This window comes from Drosophila pseudoobscura, chromosome 5 (assembly GCF_009870125.1).
Source record: "Drosophila pseudoobscura strain MV-25-SWS-2005 chromosome 5, UCI_Dpse_MV25, whole genome shotgun sequence".
In the NCBI taxonomy this organism is placed as follows: Eukaryota; Metazoa; Arthropoda; class Insecta; order Diptera; family Drosophilidae; genus Drosophila; species Drosophila pseudoobscura.
The window spans coordinates 1,096,276-1,110,214 of NC_046682.1; the positions used below are offsets into that span (position 1 = coordinate 1,096,276).

The window sequence follows — 13,939 nt, forward strand, 5'->3', positions numbered from 1 at the left end:
CCCATGGGCATCAGTTCTTAAGTTTGTTTTTATGCAAGCTTGTCTTTCAGTTTTGAAGCTTTTCATAGACTGCACGTTGTATATGTAAGTAAAATGTATACTTAATATGAAATGTATATTTTTGCAACTTAAGTATGGACAAGGTTGATTGCATCTATAAAAATATGTGAGTTCATGAAGGACGGATTAACCCAATTCTTTTTTTTGTAATTTTGACCATATCGTCGCGCTCTGTGTGGGCCCACTGACAGAGTTCTTCGGATAATTTTTGCTTCTCAAGCCAAAAGTAGATCACAATAAATATTTATTTATTAAAGTATTTTCGAAGATATAATTATAATTTAACTTTTATTTATTTATTTAGAACTATGCTCTTTTAAGTTATTTAGAAATTCATGTAAGTAATAGCAAAAAATTGAATCCAGTCGAATTCGAGTCGCCATAATACCCCATGGTCAGTTACTATATATTAAACAATATATTCCTGCATTCCACGTATCATCTCTCCACCTAATGAGCAAAATTCAATCTATTCTTATACAACACACTCCTTTATATCTATCTCCCTTCCTCGCCAACGATGTACATTTGTATGTACCATACGGCCGATAAATCTCCATTATTCCCAAAGAAGACAGGGCTGAGAAAGAGAAGGGCGAGGCAACTGTTTCTGCTATTTCGGTTTTTCAGTATTTGTGGATGAAACAGAATTCTTCGATTTGAGTTAAGTTGTGAAGTGTCATAAATTTTAACAAACTTTTTTCTGTGTTATACCACAAACAAATTCGATCCATTAAACCATAATAAACAATGAAAATCACTTCAGTGATTTCAGGAAGGAGGACATGGTTTAAAACTATTTATTTTGAATGTATTTTGGTATTGAAGTAAACAACTAAGAACCAAGACGTATCAACTTCAGTTGCAGTTTTCGTCCAAATCAAATTAAGATCGCATTCAGGAATACCCTAACAAAATAAAATATCGATAATATGTTTACACAACCCTAATCCTAAATGATGACAAATCACATTTCAGCGACCGATACTAAAAAAAAGAATAATACAGCTACATATGCATATGTACATTAAACTTCACTTTTATATCTAACAAATTTTATCCAAGATACAAAATGATTATCACCGTAAAAAATCTGCAGCAGCAAACCTTTACTATTGAGTTTGACCCGGAAAAAACGGTGAGTGGTAGTTTTTTCCATATATGTATGTATGTATGTATGTTCGTGAAACGTAAATATGTATATGCCTACGCTACACGTATAAATACAAATAGTATGTGCATATGCATTTGCATTCACGAATAAAATTTAATTTAAAGTTGTAAGCACATTCTGAAAACATTTGTTGTATAGGTTTTGGAACTCAAGAAGAAAATATTTGACGAGCGCGGGGTAGAGTACGTTGCGGAAAAGCAAAAACTGATCTATGCAGGAGTCATACTTATGGATGACCGTACAATAGCGTCATACAAAATTGATGAAAAAAAGTTTATAGTAGTAATGTTAACACGCGATACAGCTGCTTCGACGGCTGCATCTTCAACTTCTGATACTCAGCCAAAACGGACAAACGAAGCTGAGGGAAAATTGTTTGAAAAAGAAAAAAATATCGAAAAAACTATAAGCAGTACAAGTGGATCTACTCCCATTTCTGGCGCTGTAGAGTCCGCGCCTTCTGTGTCCGTCTCGTCAACTGGAACAGCTATACAAAGACCCTATTCCAGTAGCGATTTAGTTGGAGAGCTGGCTAATGCTTCATTGCAAACACGTGCCGAGTCAAATTTACTAATGGGAGAAGAATACAATAAAACTGTTTTATCGATGGTAGAAATGGGCTACCCACGTGACCAAGTGGAACGTGCAATGGGCGCCAGTTTTAACAACCCTGAACGGGCTGTGGAGTACCTGATTAATGGTATACCCACCGAGGATGAAAGCCTATTTAATGCCGGTGACGAGACAAATAATCAAAATCCAAGAGCTCCTGGATCCCAACCTATATCTGAACCAGCTGTCGATCTTCCAGCCCAATCTTCTGGTAACTTGATTTTGAAATATAACTATGCTATATATCTAACTACGTACAATTTTCCTATGCATATATTTTTATTTGCAGATCCGTTTGAGTTTTTGCGTAGCCAGCCACAATTTCTTCAAATGCGCTCGCTAATATATCAAAACCCTCACCTTTTACATGCTGTTTTGCAACAGGTAAGTTCATCAACAAAAATAACATGCATTTTTAGTTACTTTTCGCACTTAGATTGGCCAAACGAACCCAGCTCTTTTACAACTTATTTCGGAGAATCAGGATGCGTTTCTTAATATGCTAAACCAGCCAATTGAGGGTGAATCCGCATCTGGCAATAACACTCAACGCTCTACGCCTCCTCGAATACAGTCTTTTCCAACTCGGACAGAAAGCTTGCCCTCATCAGCAACAGAAGAAGGGCCAGTGGCCAACCAACGGTCATCTGCTGGTGGCATTGCTGCAGACCAGTTGCAAAGGCCAGATGTCGCCGACCGCGAAGTCACGGAACAGTCCGCCGGAATCGCAACCATTCGTCTAAATGCCCAAGATCAAGATGCTATAGAACGGGTATATAACATTTTCATAACATATATATAAATTTTGTACAATTTAAATTAAAAATTCCCATAGCTGAAAGCACTCGGATTTCCGGAAGCACTTGTGCTGCAAGCTTACTTTGCCTGTGAAAAAGATGAAGAACTAGCAGCAAATTTCTTACTTTCATCCAGCTTCGATGACTGAGTCGGCCAAATGTAAAAAGTTATATGTATACCTATAAACCGAAATCGTTACTAATAAATTTAGAGGTTAATAAAAACAACCAGAAGTGCTGAGCCCCGGAAAAAAACCAAAGTCCAGTCCTTCATGTTTTGACCCTTTTAGTTTTACCCTGTAGCATATGAACCTTTTTTACAAAATTTTGAAAAATAACACGTGTGTTAAGCGGGAATCATTTCTTGCGGGAGAGAAGCCAGAATCTTTTCCGATCCCATACATATTTTTTTAGAACTTCATTTTCAGTGCAGTCCTATTTGATGTCACACAAAAACAAGTGTGTATCAATATGGATACTATTACATATAGCCAGTCATATAGCCACTCTCGTCTCAAACTCCCGTCTCTCCTCCTGTATACCATAGGCGTTAAGTATGAGTGCTCATGTCCGACATTTACTCGAAAGGTACTAGTAAAAATGGCCAATAATTTTAAATTTGCATGTTTTATTAAATTTATAATAAAATACCTAAATTGAGATAGAACATATATAATTCGATTTAACTAAATTATTCCATTTATTAATCGGACCTGCCTCTAAATTGCTATTGAACTAGCTTCTTATATCAATGACAACGCAACCACCATTTTGTCGAAATGGAACTTGATCGCCAGATCTAGATTCTCGACATTGTCCTTCTGTAGTTTAATATTCAATTACAACTGCAATGTGTAATGGTTTTATTTATATAAGACATTACTCTTGAATGCCGAATAAAAAAGTATATGAAATGCCACTTTTACAGTACTTGAAATACATGTACTGAAAATTCATATTTATTAATCTTTGAAATTACAAACGTTACAGTATATATCATCTTTTTTGAACTGTATTAACTGTGCCCAACTATGGGCAACAAGTGAAATTTATTGAATTGCATGTAAGCCCATAGATTCTATACACTAACGCGCGAACGACAGGAATGTACGACAGTGTACGTATGCTTATTCTAATGCTTATGTCCAAATGTTATGATAAGCGGTAGCAGCGCACCACATATCATAATTACTAGCTCACTGTATCGTAAAGCCTGTATACTATGACTCTGAGAGTTACTCGCGGCAGCAATACCGTTCATGTCAATAGTGCCGACATCTCGAGATTCCTCTAATACCCGATACTCATACTGAGGGGAAGCGGTACCTTTATGATGATGATGCCCACCTTGTGTAAGCTCCGGGAGAACATGCACAGTGGCAACATACAAAAAAGTTCCGGCTGAAAATAGCATAGCTATCCCAGTAGCATTCACTGAATTCAAAGTCTCCTTTTGCTCCTGACCAATCCCGAAATACGTTAAAATCGTCAGTAGTGGAGCTGATAAGGAAAAAAGTGCCAAATGTCTACGAATTTGTTGTCGCTCGACTTTCTCATGCAACAAAAAGCTAACCAATCCAAATGCTGCAGGTGCCTTGTGTAACATAATGGCGAGAAAAACTATTATTTCAACGTCCTGATGACTCGTTGTTGCAGCAGCCCCTAACGCAATTCCATCAGCTATACAGTCAAGCATGTAAGACATATAAAATGTAAGTTCGAAAAACACCTATTAAAAAAAGTAAATACCTGCAGCATGTACCACTAAGCCAAGCGTGAGTGTGGCAGTATTTTTCTCGTCACTACCGATATTGCTCCTCCGTTGAGAAACGTCAACCAGCATCATGAAGACAAAACCAAGCACGAGGGAAAGTCCTATAGTTTGCGAGTAGTCTTGAGGTTTAGGACCTGGCGTCAACTCTGTCGTTCGTTCACTATCCATATACAATGAACGAATACCTTCTGGTATAATTACAGCTAAAGCAGTACCCACCAATAAACCAGCGCCAAGCACAGTGACACACTTCAACTTCTCCTAAATTCAGAGAATATTGTTGAATTAATGTACATTCATACCTATGCATATGCAAATAAATGCTTGCGTAGAATTTGATGTATGAATATCTACCTCGCTTAATTTCATCAGCATTGGTATGCTTCCAGCCAGATAAGAGCCAACGAGCATCACTATCACCAATAAAATAAGAACTACAGTCTCTTCCGCCATGATTACCTGGTTTGTTTTTAATTTGGCACAAAACAGACAGACCGCTACTACATACTATGTATGTTCATTTTTTATGGATGTATTTTTGCCAACTCAACTACAGAAACTAGTGTTGGGGAACGAACTGCTTTCATCCCATCCCATACAAAATAAATAAATTTTTTTGTAAATTAAATTCATTTTTATTCCGTCAGCTATGTTGTCATTTTAGCTAGTTCCATTCTGTTCACTAAATCGTTATTTTATTTATTTTGTGGTATTTTGGATATAGTTTTTCAACATCTCTATGTCACACACCCTGCAACTTATTGGATATGTTTCGGATACCGGATCAGATATTGTACACATCAAGGGTAGGCCGACTCTTTCGAAGTCAAGATGCAGCTTTTTCAGTTCCATGCGAAAATAGTATTATTATTAATACATATGTAGGCGGCAAGGCATTTGCACAATCGCATCGGGTGAGCGCCAGTCCCGATGGAATGCGATTTATCGCATTAAACTTCTGGGGACAAAAACGACGCAAAACTACTTGATATCGTAGAGAGATAATCAGCTAGGCTCTGGCTGTTTTCCAATTTTCTTTAGAAATCAGATATATTGATGCTCCCGTTTCCACATTCCGCAAGATTTCTTCGATTTCAAAAGCGTACATCTTTATAAATAATTTTTTTTTTAACCCAACCTCAAATTTGTGTCGGAAATACTTGGCCAGGGCAACAACAGTTTGCGTAAAAATTCGTAAAAATAACTGGCGCTTGTCCGCTTTAGTTATCGGAACGTTAGCAAGAAATAAATTTTGGCGCATAACAGCGCAAATGTGCTCAATATGTATCCTGCTATTCGCCGCTCGTCAGACATGTTAAATACACACGCGCACTTACTGCCGTCGTTTTGCTTCATAAAAGTATGCCTGAACATTAATATTTTATTTTCAAACCTCATAAAAAAATATTATACTGCAACGAAAAAATATACTGCAAACAGAAAAAAACACTTGTTACTGCCCCACACAATTTTTAAAAGGTATAATTTGGGATATTTCTGAAAGGTACCATTTTTCTGAGATATAATCAATCTATTAAATATAATTTTCAACGGTATATAGAAATCCAATAAAAGCAAATATTTAGAATAAGCCAATCAAGTAGAAAATTGATTCATCAATCGTATAAAATTATGTGGGCATTGCTAAATGTTCCATATATAGCTGGAAATATTCGACGGAAGATCAAATACGAGTATTTATTGGTGAATAACCAGTTGACAACAATGATTACCGGCAACACTAATTTTCATACCCTAAGGAAATTGAATAGAATATAGAATTGAGAAAATGTTTGTCATCCCAGTCTCCGTAGGTATCAGGATCGAGATAAATATATACAAGATACTAATAATATATGTATGTACATAAATATGTCTAAAACATATCAATTTGAGAACAGGTCTTTATAAATTACGTTTTATCTTCATATGAAATTAACGAAATAGGGTGTACAAGCGACTGTTTTTTTATTGAACTACATTGTTTAAACCTTGTTTCAGCCTAAATACAATAAAAACAAGGACTAACAATTAGCCAATTAAGTAGAAAATTGATTCATCAATGGCCTAAAATTACGTGGGCAAAACTAAAGGTTTTAGTTAGACAGAATTATTAAACGGAATCTCTACATTAAGCAATTGGAACGACTATCCTCTTTCGTTTTTTTTTTTGTTTGACCAATTTCGTTTAAACCTTTTTTACGCAAAATAAAAAGCAAGTGTTTAAAATAAATCAGACAATTAGAATATAGATTCACTAATCGGATAAACTTATGTGAGCATGGCTGAAAATTCTATTTAGCTAGTAATATTCCACGGAAGATCAAAAACGAGGAATATGTAAAATATAACTTGAATTCGTCAGTATATTTACGGTATATTTTTTAAATGAGACGGTATGTTTCGGTATATTTCTGAGGGTCGGACGGTATATATTAACGATAAATCCGCGGTCACACTGGTCGCATAATTAGCAATAGGTAAAATTGAAAAAAATATTATATCTATTGATAATTATTTAAGTAATATTATGTCCCTATGACATGGCACTATATCACCTTAGCCACCAAGGTTTTAATTCACATTTTGATGTACATATTATCGCATATTATCGTATATACACGTTTGAATACATGTACATGCATATACACAAAGGCGAATGATAGAAACTGAATTTTTGTGATTCGCGTTCATATGTTTGCAGTGAAGTGCAATTATTGTGCGAAGTCAGTGTACATATAAGATAATGTGTTTAATGTAACAAAAGCTAACTACATAGATTAATTCGTAAATTTACGCTTATCATGTCTGGCGTCGAAAAAAATAGCACTGTTTTGTACCACAGCCTCTATTGAACACTATCAAATCAAATATGTTTGCATTTTGCAATGATATAAAGTATGATTACTTTACAAGTCTTCTCTTTGGGAGAGGTGTTTAGACTCTCAAAACTCTAGCAGCTTTAATAATAAAGTACATTTTTCGAAAAATATGCGTTTTAAGTTTTTTGATATTTTCCTTTGGAAAGTCTTGATTGAGTAAATAATCGGTGGCTTGAGTCGATTGTCACAAGAAAGTTACAAAATAAAAAGAAAGCACTGTTGTGAAGAATCTTTAATTTCATAAGACAACACCTATGTTAAGATGAGTAAATCGTCTGTTGCCCAACAAAATGATTCGCAATAATGTTAAATAACAAGAAACAAAGGGAAGAAAGGGCGTGATATCCACATTTCTGATAAAACAAGAAGGACCCGTTTAAGCTACAAAAGGATCTTAAAAATCGGCAAGTGCCAGCAACGTTAGATCATGCTTTCATGAAACTAAATTGAGTGCTCTTAGTACGAGAAAAATTCCACTTCTGACTGTAAAGCGAATTCAGTTTTCAAAACAAAACTTGAGTTTTCCTGAAGAAAAAGGGATCAAAACATTCTGTGGTCCGACGAAAGCCGACATTTATTTTTTGGTGGAAAAAGGTCTTGATCTTATGTGAGACGACTACCTAATGCAGAATACAACCCCTTGACGCACATATAAAATCATTAGACAGAAAATCAAGTATAATCGTATGGGCCTGAATTTAGTACTAGCAAGGTGATCCAATACATGTCACAAATCGATGATGGATCACATGTGAAGTTAAAATATCTGTTTCTAATGGGGAAACCAAAGGACAACCAATAAAGATCTTTGGGGTATCCTGTATTTCGTGGATCGATATCCCAAAGGAAAGATGCGAAAATTATATGAAATTTAATGCCGAAATGTTGAGCTGCTGTTGCAACAAAATATTAACCTTTCAATACAACGAGTCACATATTTTAGTGACAAATTTGGAAAACTTCCTTGCATTTTATAGTTTTTTGAACTTTTTGAAACCAGTGCTATTTTTGCTGCGCCTTAATTTCCTGATAAATCCATTTCTGTAATACCATTGCTTTCGGATACGTTAGATTACACCTTACATCTTGTAAAGACGTTCTTTAAACAAAAACACTATATAATCATAAGTCCGAGTATCATGGTACTATTTTACCTGCCGCAGCTACTTATAAAATTAATAAACGCAAAGTTAATCTTTCTTTAAATAAAACCACCTTTACGATAAAACCACACCAAAGGATAGAATGGGAAATTGCTTGAAAATTAATAGTTCTGATGACATTTCACTTTTGCGAGGCAGTGAAAGTGTACACAGGCAAAACAGCGGACCTCTGCCAATGTTTCAGGTAAGTCCATAAAATGGATTAGTTACAAATGTATGTATACATACCTGTAGGTTCGTTTATTCTTTCAGAACGAGCAGTATCAACAAATCTTTTTTCCATCGCCATCCACTTCCATCGGCCATGCTCCAATAGCAGGCCATTCACAACTTTCCGAGGAGGACCAAGTTAAAATAGCAAAACGGATTGGTTTAATGCAACATTTACCAATAGGCACATATGATGGTAGCTCGAAAAAATCACGAGAGTGTGTTATTTGTATGGCCGAATTTTGCGTTGATGAAGCTGTTCGCTATCTTCCATGTATGCATATTTATCACGTGAAATGCATAGACGACTGGTTAATGAGAAGTCTCACTTGTCCCAGCTGCTTAGAGCCGGTCGACGCTGCTTTGTTAACAAGTTATGAAACAACATAGCTCAACTGCAATATGCCACTGTCTGTTAGTCAATACAGTAGGCATAGTAAAACATGCAAAACACCATGAACATTTTTATTGTTAAACTCGTCATAGTAATCATTGATTAAAAAAATTCTTTGTCTTTATTGTTACCGCTTGTGGGTATATATTATCACATTTTTTTTAATGCTATTGATTCATTTGATATAAATATTTACATAAATAAGTTAAAAATGTAAAAATTGTGAGATCAAAATTTATAAAATTAATAGTACTATATAACTTACGTGTTAATTTTCAAAAAATACTATTAAATTTATAGAATAAATTATTATAAACAAAGCTAGAATAAGATTATTATAAAATATAAATATGACGGATCTATACAATTCGTTCAGTCTTCGTAATTGCTTCTATGTAAATGTCGTGTGTTTAACAAAAACTATAGTATGTCTTGTAAAAAATGAATTGAATTGACTAACTTAGTGCGTATATTTCATGGAGATTGGGTTGTCTTGGTATATATGTACATACGTAGCGTGAAAGTGACCAAAAATCAAAGCAATAATACTAAATATAAATGTAATACCACGTTAATATAGAGTTGCGTCTTTTCGCCCTCTGTACATCTTCTGGGGAATTTAACGATGGTAAGGGTTCTGGTTCTTGCTAAAGGTGAAATTGGTAGCTTCTAGGTTGAAGGAGCGAAATCTTTTAAAGAAAAACATCAATCGTAAACAAATAATAACACTCATACTTATAAAATACTATCTGAAGAGAAAGACACTTTCTGCTTGTTGTATGACTTTGAACCTCTCAATATTTAAAGTTCTATCTATCTATTCTACGTATATTAAACAGTTTTTAAATATTTTGTTCTTACAAATTTCAAGTTTACAGTCTCTAAAATTTTAAGTTCGATTGAATATTGTGTTTGACGTCCTCATATTCGTATGATTCTGTTCTATTTAGTACTTGAGTAATCGTACGAATCTTTTTTTTTGTGTACAAGAAACGGCAATCTTAATACGATATAAACATCATATTAAATCACATTTATATTTGGAAATAAAAGGAATTTTTTAATACAACATAGGTATTTAAATAATAAATTGTTATACAAGAATTACACAAGTTATTAAATGTTAGTTTCTGCATTCTAAGTTAAGACGAACTAAAAATTAAAAATTATGATACTGCTCTATATGTGGCACAGTAATTTTATGTGCATTCTATATATAAAGTCTGAATTTATTAGTGAATCCTACCATAGGTAACTATTGAAACTTAGAAATTTCCATAATAATTGAGAGAGTTTCTTTACCGGGCTGTATACAAAGTATAGTTCAAAGATTTTGTTCTTACAACTTAGAAGTTGAGGGACTCTACGAAGTTTTAGGTGTATTGAATATTGTGTGCTCAAGAATGCAAAAGAAATGCATTATGACGTCATCAAATTCTAATGATTCTATTCTATATATGTAGGTACGTACGTAATCGCACGAATCTTGTTTTTGTTTATATGATATGACAATCTTAATACGATACACACATGATATGATTTAAATAATTTATATATTGACAATAAAGGGGATTTTTTAATACAACATACGTATTTTAATAATAAATTATTTTAAAAGAATTACAAAAGTTATTAAATGTTAATTTCTGCATTCTAAGTTAAGAGGAACTAAAAAGTTTTTAAATATGATGTTATCGACCAAAAATTCAGTTATCAAATTTTTGAAACCACTTAGAAACGGTGTTGAAAAATTTACAAAATATGTATATGTCAATTATTTCACACCGGCATTCTTACTGACTTGGTGTTGAAATGGACTCTATAACTGGATAACTATAACTATTAGTCGCTCATTTTAAGCAAACATACAAAGTTTTTCGTCATTCGATAGGATAATAATGCCAGCCGAAACAAAGAATAATCAAAAAGGCTAGTTTCGGTGGCTGAAACTTTTAAAGGTTATTTGCTTTGTCGACTAGCGATTCTGACAATTAGTCTGCGCCCGCTCTTCCTCAGAAGTCTTACCGATTATTCTCTGTGGCGACTGCGACGATCCAAATTCATTTATCTGCAAAGCACTATGTTCCAAACAACTCTGAACTAAGAGTGACTATATTTAAGGAAATTCAGGTAGATCTGTAATGACACAACAATGATCGTTAAAAATCTGTTTTGTATGTTACTGACGGAAAAAATAGTTAAAAGCCTGATAAAAATCGGAATATCGGGTTTTGTGTTTGAGCTTTTAAATCAACACAAAATGTTTGTTTTAATCAAACTTATACGTTAATACGGTCTATACCTCAGGATTGAGGAATTATTTTAATAGGTTTTATTCGAAAGAAGTTTGGAAGCTGTTTCGAGATGACTGATTTTATCTCAGTATATCCAGTATGACCTCTTAATAGAACTCAAACGAAATGTTACTTAATGTGAAATAATTGCGTAATGAATTAGGACTAAGAAGCAAAGAAAATTCCAAATCTAAGCCACATACAGACAACCATGATTCGCCAACCATGATTCCAGCAACTTCGTCAATAACAGGTGTTCTATCAGGATTGATGACAATAGCGTGATTGTCACTTTGTAGTTTGAGCATGTGTGATTTGAATAATTTCAGTAATTCATTGTGCCCATTTAACAGAGCGTCCAGCTTGCTGACGATACATGATAAACATGGCCTTTGATTTTGAACGTGGAATTAAATTGTTGACCATTTACAGCAATATTGCTAACTATTTCTGTTGCTCCAATTGATGTCATTTGGAAACATGAATTTAATGTGCGAATTGACTTCAGGAACATGCTACCATCTGAATCTGTACCGATAAGTAAACCGTGCAATGGTTCAGGTGGTGTTTCAATTTTGGTTTTTTGTAGTTTACCTGATGAGCAACATATCCCAACTGGCACATTTTTAAATTTAAATTTTAGCAATAACCACTTTAGAATGAGCATAATATTCAACATCAGGCTCATACTGGAATGCTACTCGAAGAAATAAATTTGATGTAAATTCTCGATGAAATTGTTGGCGTTGTTGATCAATTCATCTACGTTTGTTGCGTTGTTGTTCAATTCCTCTACGTCTGTCGACTATCTATCTGCACGTTACTCTCCGTTCTAGTTGCCTTTGTCTACAGTTTGCTCGTCGCAACTAGAACTTGAACCAGTTGAACCAAAGGAGGATCTGAAGACACGGCGACAGCCTCTGATGATTGCGATGGGAAATGAGTGACAGGTCGTTGTGGTACTGTTTCTGATACTGAATTTTATTGAATAAATGCATATCATTATATAGCTAGCAGTGGTACTCTTATTGTATATATTATATGTCTGTGACTGAACAATCTCTTCTAGTAATTTATATTCGAATTCCGTTAAATTATCTGTTTTCGCGCTCATCTTAATTAAGCTCTGAGCGCATAGACGCACATACGTTTGTATGTCGCTTTCTTTCTTGTTGAGTTCGTTGAGGCACCTGTAACCTCAAATGTTGCGTTCTCGGCATATCCTCTAACTCCCTAATCCAAGCTTTCTGTTCCATTATTTAAAGCGTTAATTCATAACTTATTCGACGTGCAGGTTATATTTTTGGTACTTACAAGATGTGTGTAGGTATGTTATAAAGTGCTCACTCACAATGCTGAGCTGGGGATATAAGTGATTTGCAGAGATGTTACAGGTGCGGTGTTAAGATTTCGCTGTGCTTGGCAGCCACCTCGGCAACCGGTTCACACTGGGGCCCAACACCCACCGACGTGTAGGACCGATTGGCTTTTCGAGCCTATCCACGCAACACTTGCTGCCTCAAGACTGTGAACTGGCAGAGTCTCCTTCCTTGTCATTTTTCAAAATGAAATCCAACAGCGGATAAATCTTTGTTCAGCAATTCACCAACAGTCCGCTGACTTCTGCAATAACACTATTTTCCAATCCGGCAATGGCATCCGGCGTGGCGCGTTGTCTTGCTGGCATCCCCCAATCCCCGTAAAAGTCTCCAACAAAAACGTTAAAATACCTAATTTTAATCATTGACTCATTTATTTAATTTGTGTTATAATAATAGTAATAGCATTAATGGCTTGAGTATACGGGGCTTGATCGGAACATTCATGTGTATGAAATAATTATGAGTAGACAACATATGCATGGTTTATACATATGTACATGCATATGGGTGTAGTTTCCCTTTTTGTGTGAAAGGAGTTCGAGTGATGTATTTATTTGTATAATTTGTTTTAAGCCTTAAATATCTTTAGGGCACTCTGATCTATTGTATAGAGTGTGCATTTCATCTTCTCGTAACATCCGCACATACGTATGTACAGTTAAATGTACGTATTCATATGCGTTGTCTTGTAAACCGATTTTTTAGAAGTAGACTTCCATTTCTTTGGAAAATGATATCCACAATACATACTTGTACAGTTGCGGTAATTTGCACACTTGTATCTGAATGAATTTAAACTGATTTGACTTGATCCCCAAGTGTACGAGAATGTATATATGCATAGGTATGTTTAAAGGAATTTAAACTGCTGTTTCGGTGTGACTGTGGGATGATAAACGCTCGACGTCGATTTCGGGTATAGTCAGCTCATCGGGTATATTGTCGGCATACTCAATGGAAGATGTTTCCGAAAGTCGTTTGCTCAGTGAAGTCTGCTTTCGCAGCACCTCTGCCAGCGACGTGTTGGTGTGTTCACCGTAACGGGCGTCAAGACCTTGCCGGAATGCGTTCACCACACGAATCTAAGTACAAATTAATAAAAAGAAAAGAACAACACCAATAACAGTGACAAGAGAGACGGAAACAACAGTATAAGAACAGTTTCGATCAGTCAGACTAAAAATGAAAAGAATCGAA

General features: G+C 35.0%; 3 protein-coding genes across 15 annotated transcripts; 2 read left to right on the top strand and 1 right to left on the bottom strand.

Annotated features, from left to right (window-relative positions):
* The first annotated feature begins 1,006 nt into the window (after positions 1-1,006).
* Positions 1,007-2,903, top strand: Rad23 (UV excision repair protein Rad23). The gene is made up of 5 exons (XM_001352346.4): positions 1,007-1,198; positions 1,373-2,057; positions 2,136-2,230; positions 2,283-2,618; positions 2,682-2,903. The coding sequence occupies exons 1-5, from the start codon at positions 1,133-1,135 to the stop codon at positions 2,790-2,792; spliced, it is 1,293 nt and encodes a 430-aa protein (XP_001352382.1). The 5' UTR covers positions 1,007-1,132; the 3' UTR covers positions 2,793-2,903.
* A 649-nt stretch (positions 2,904-3,552) lies between these two features.
* On the bottom strand, positions 3,553-4,981 carry Zip102B (Zinc/iron regulated transporter-related protein 102B). Of its 2 annotated transcripts, XM_015188769.2 has the most exons (4): positions 4,772-4,850; positions 4,637-4,678; positions 4,393-4,577; positions 3,553-4,323 (listed from the first exon to the last, which is right to left on the bottom strand). In XM_015188769.2, exons 3-4 carry the CDS (start codon positions 4,487-4,489, stop codon positions 3,776-3,778), a joined length of 645 nt encoding a protein of 214 aa, XP_015044255.1. In that variant the 5' UTR covers positions 4,490-4,577; positions 4,637-4,678; positions 4,772-4,850; the 3' UTR covers positions 3,553-3,775. The 2 variants fall into 2 exon arrangements, with proteins under 2 accessions (XP_015044255.1, XP_002132193.1); XM_002132157.3 differs by having other exon boundaries at positions 4,393-4,678; positions 4,772-4,981.
* A 1,871-nt stretch (positions 4,982-6,852) lies between these two features.
* Rnf11 (Ring finger protein 11) lies at positions 6,853-10,651 on the top strand. Of its 12 annotated transcripts, none has more exons than XM_033381256.1 (3): positions 6,853-6,897; positions 8,539-8,646; positions 8,697-10,651. In XM_033381256.1, the coding sequence occupies exons 2-3, from the start codon at positions 8,545-8,547 to the stop codon at positions 9,060-9,062; spliced, it is 468 nt and encodes a 155-aa protein (XP_033237147.1). In that variant the 5' UTR covers positions 6,853-6,897; positions 8,539-8,544; the 3' UTR covers positions 9,063-10,651. The 12 variants fall into 12 exon arrangements, with proteins under 12 accessions (XP_033237147.1, XP_015044260.1, XP_033237149.1 ...); XM_015188774.2 differs by having other exon boundaries at positions 8,715-10,651; XM_033381258.1 differs by having other exon boundaries at positions 6,856-6,897; positions 8,544-8,646.
* Positions 10,652-13,939: the final 3,288 nt, after the last annotated feature.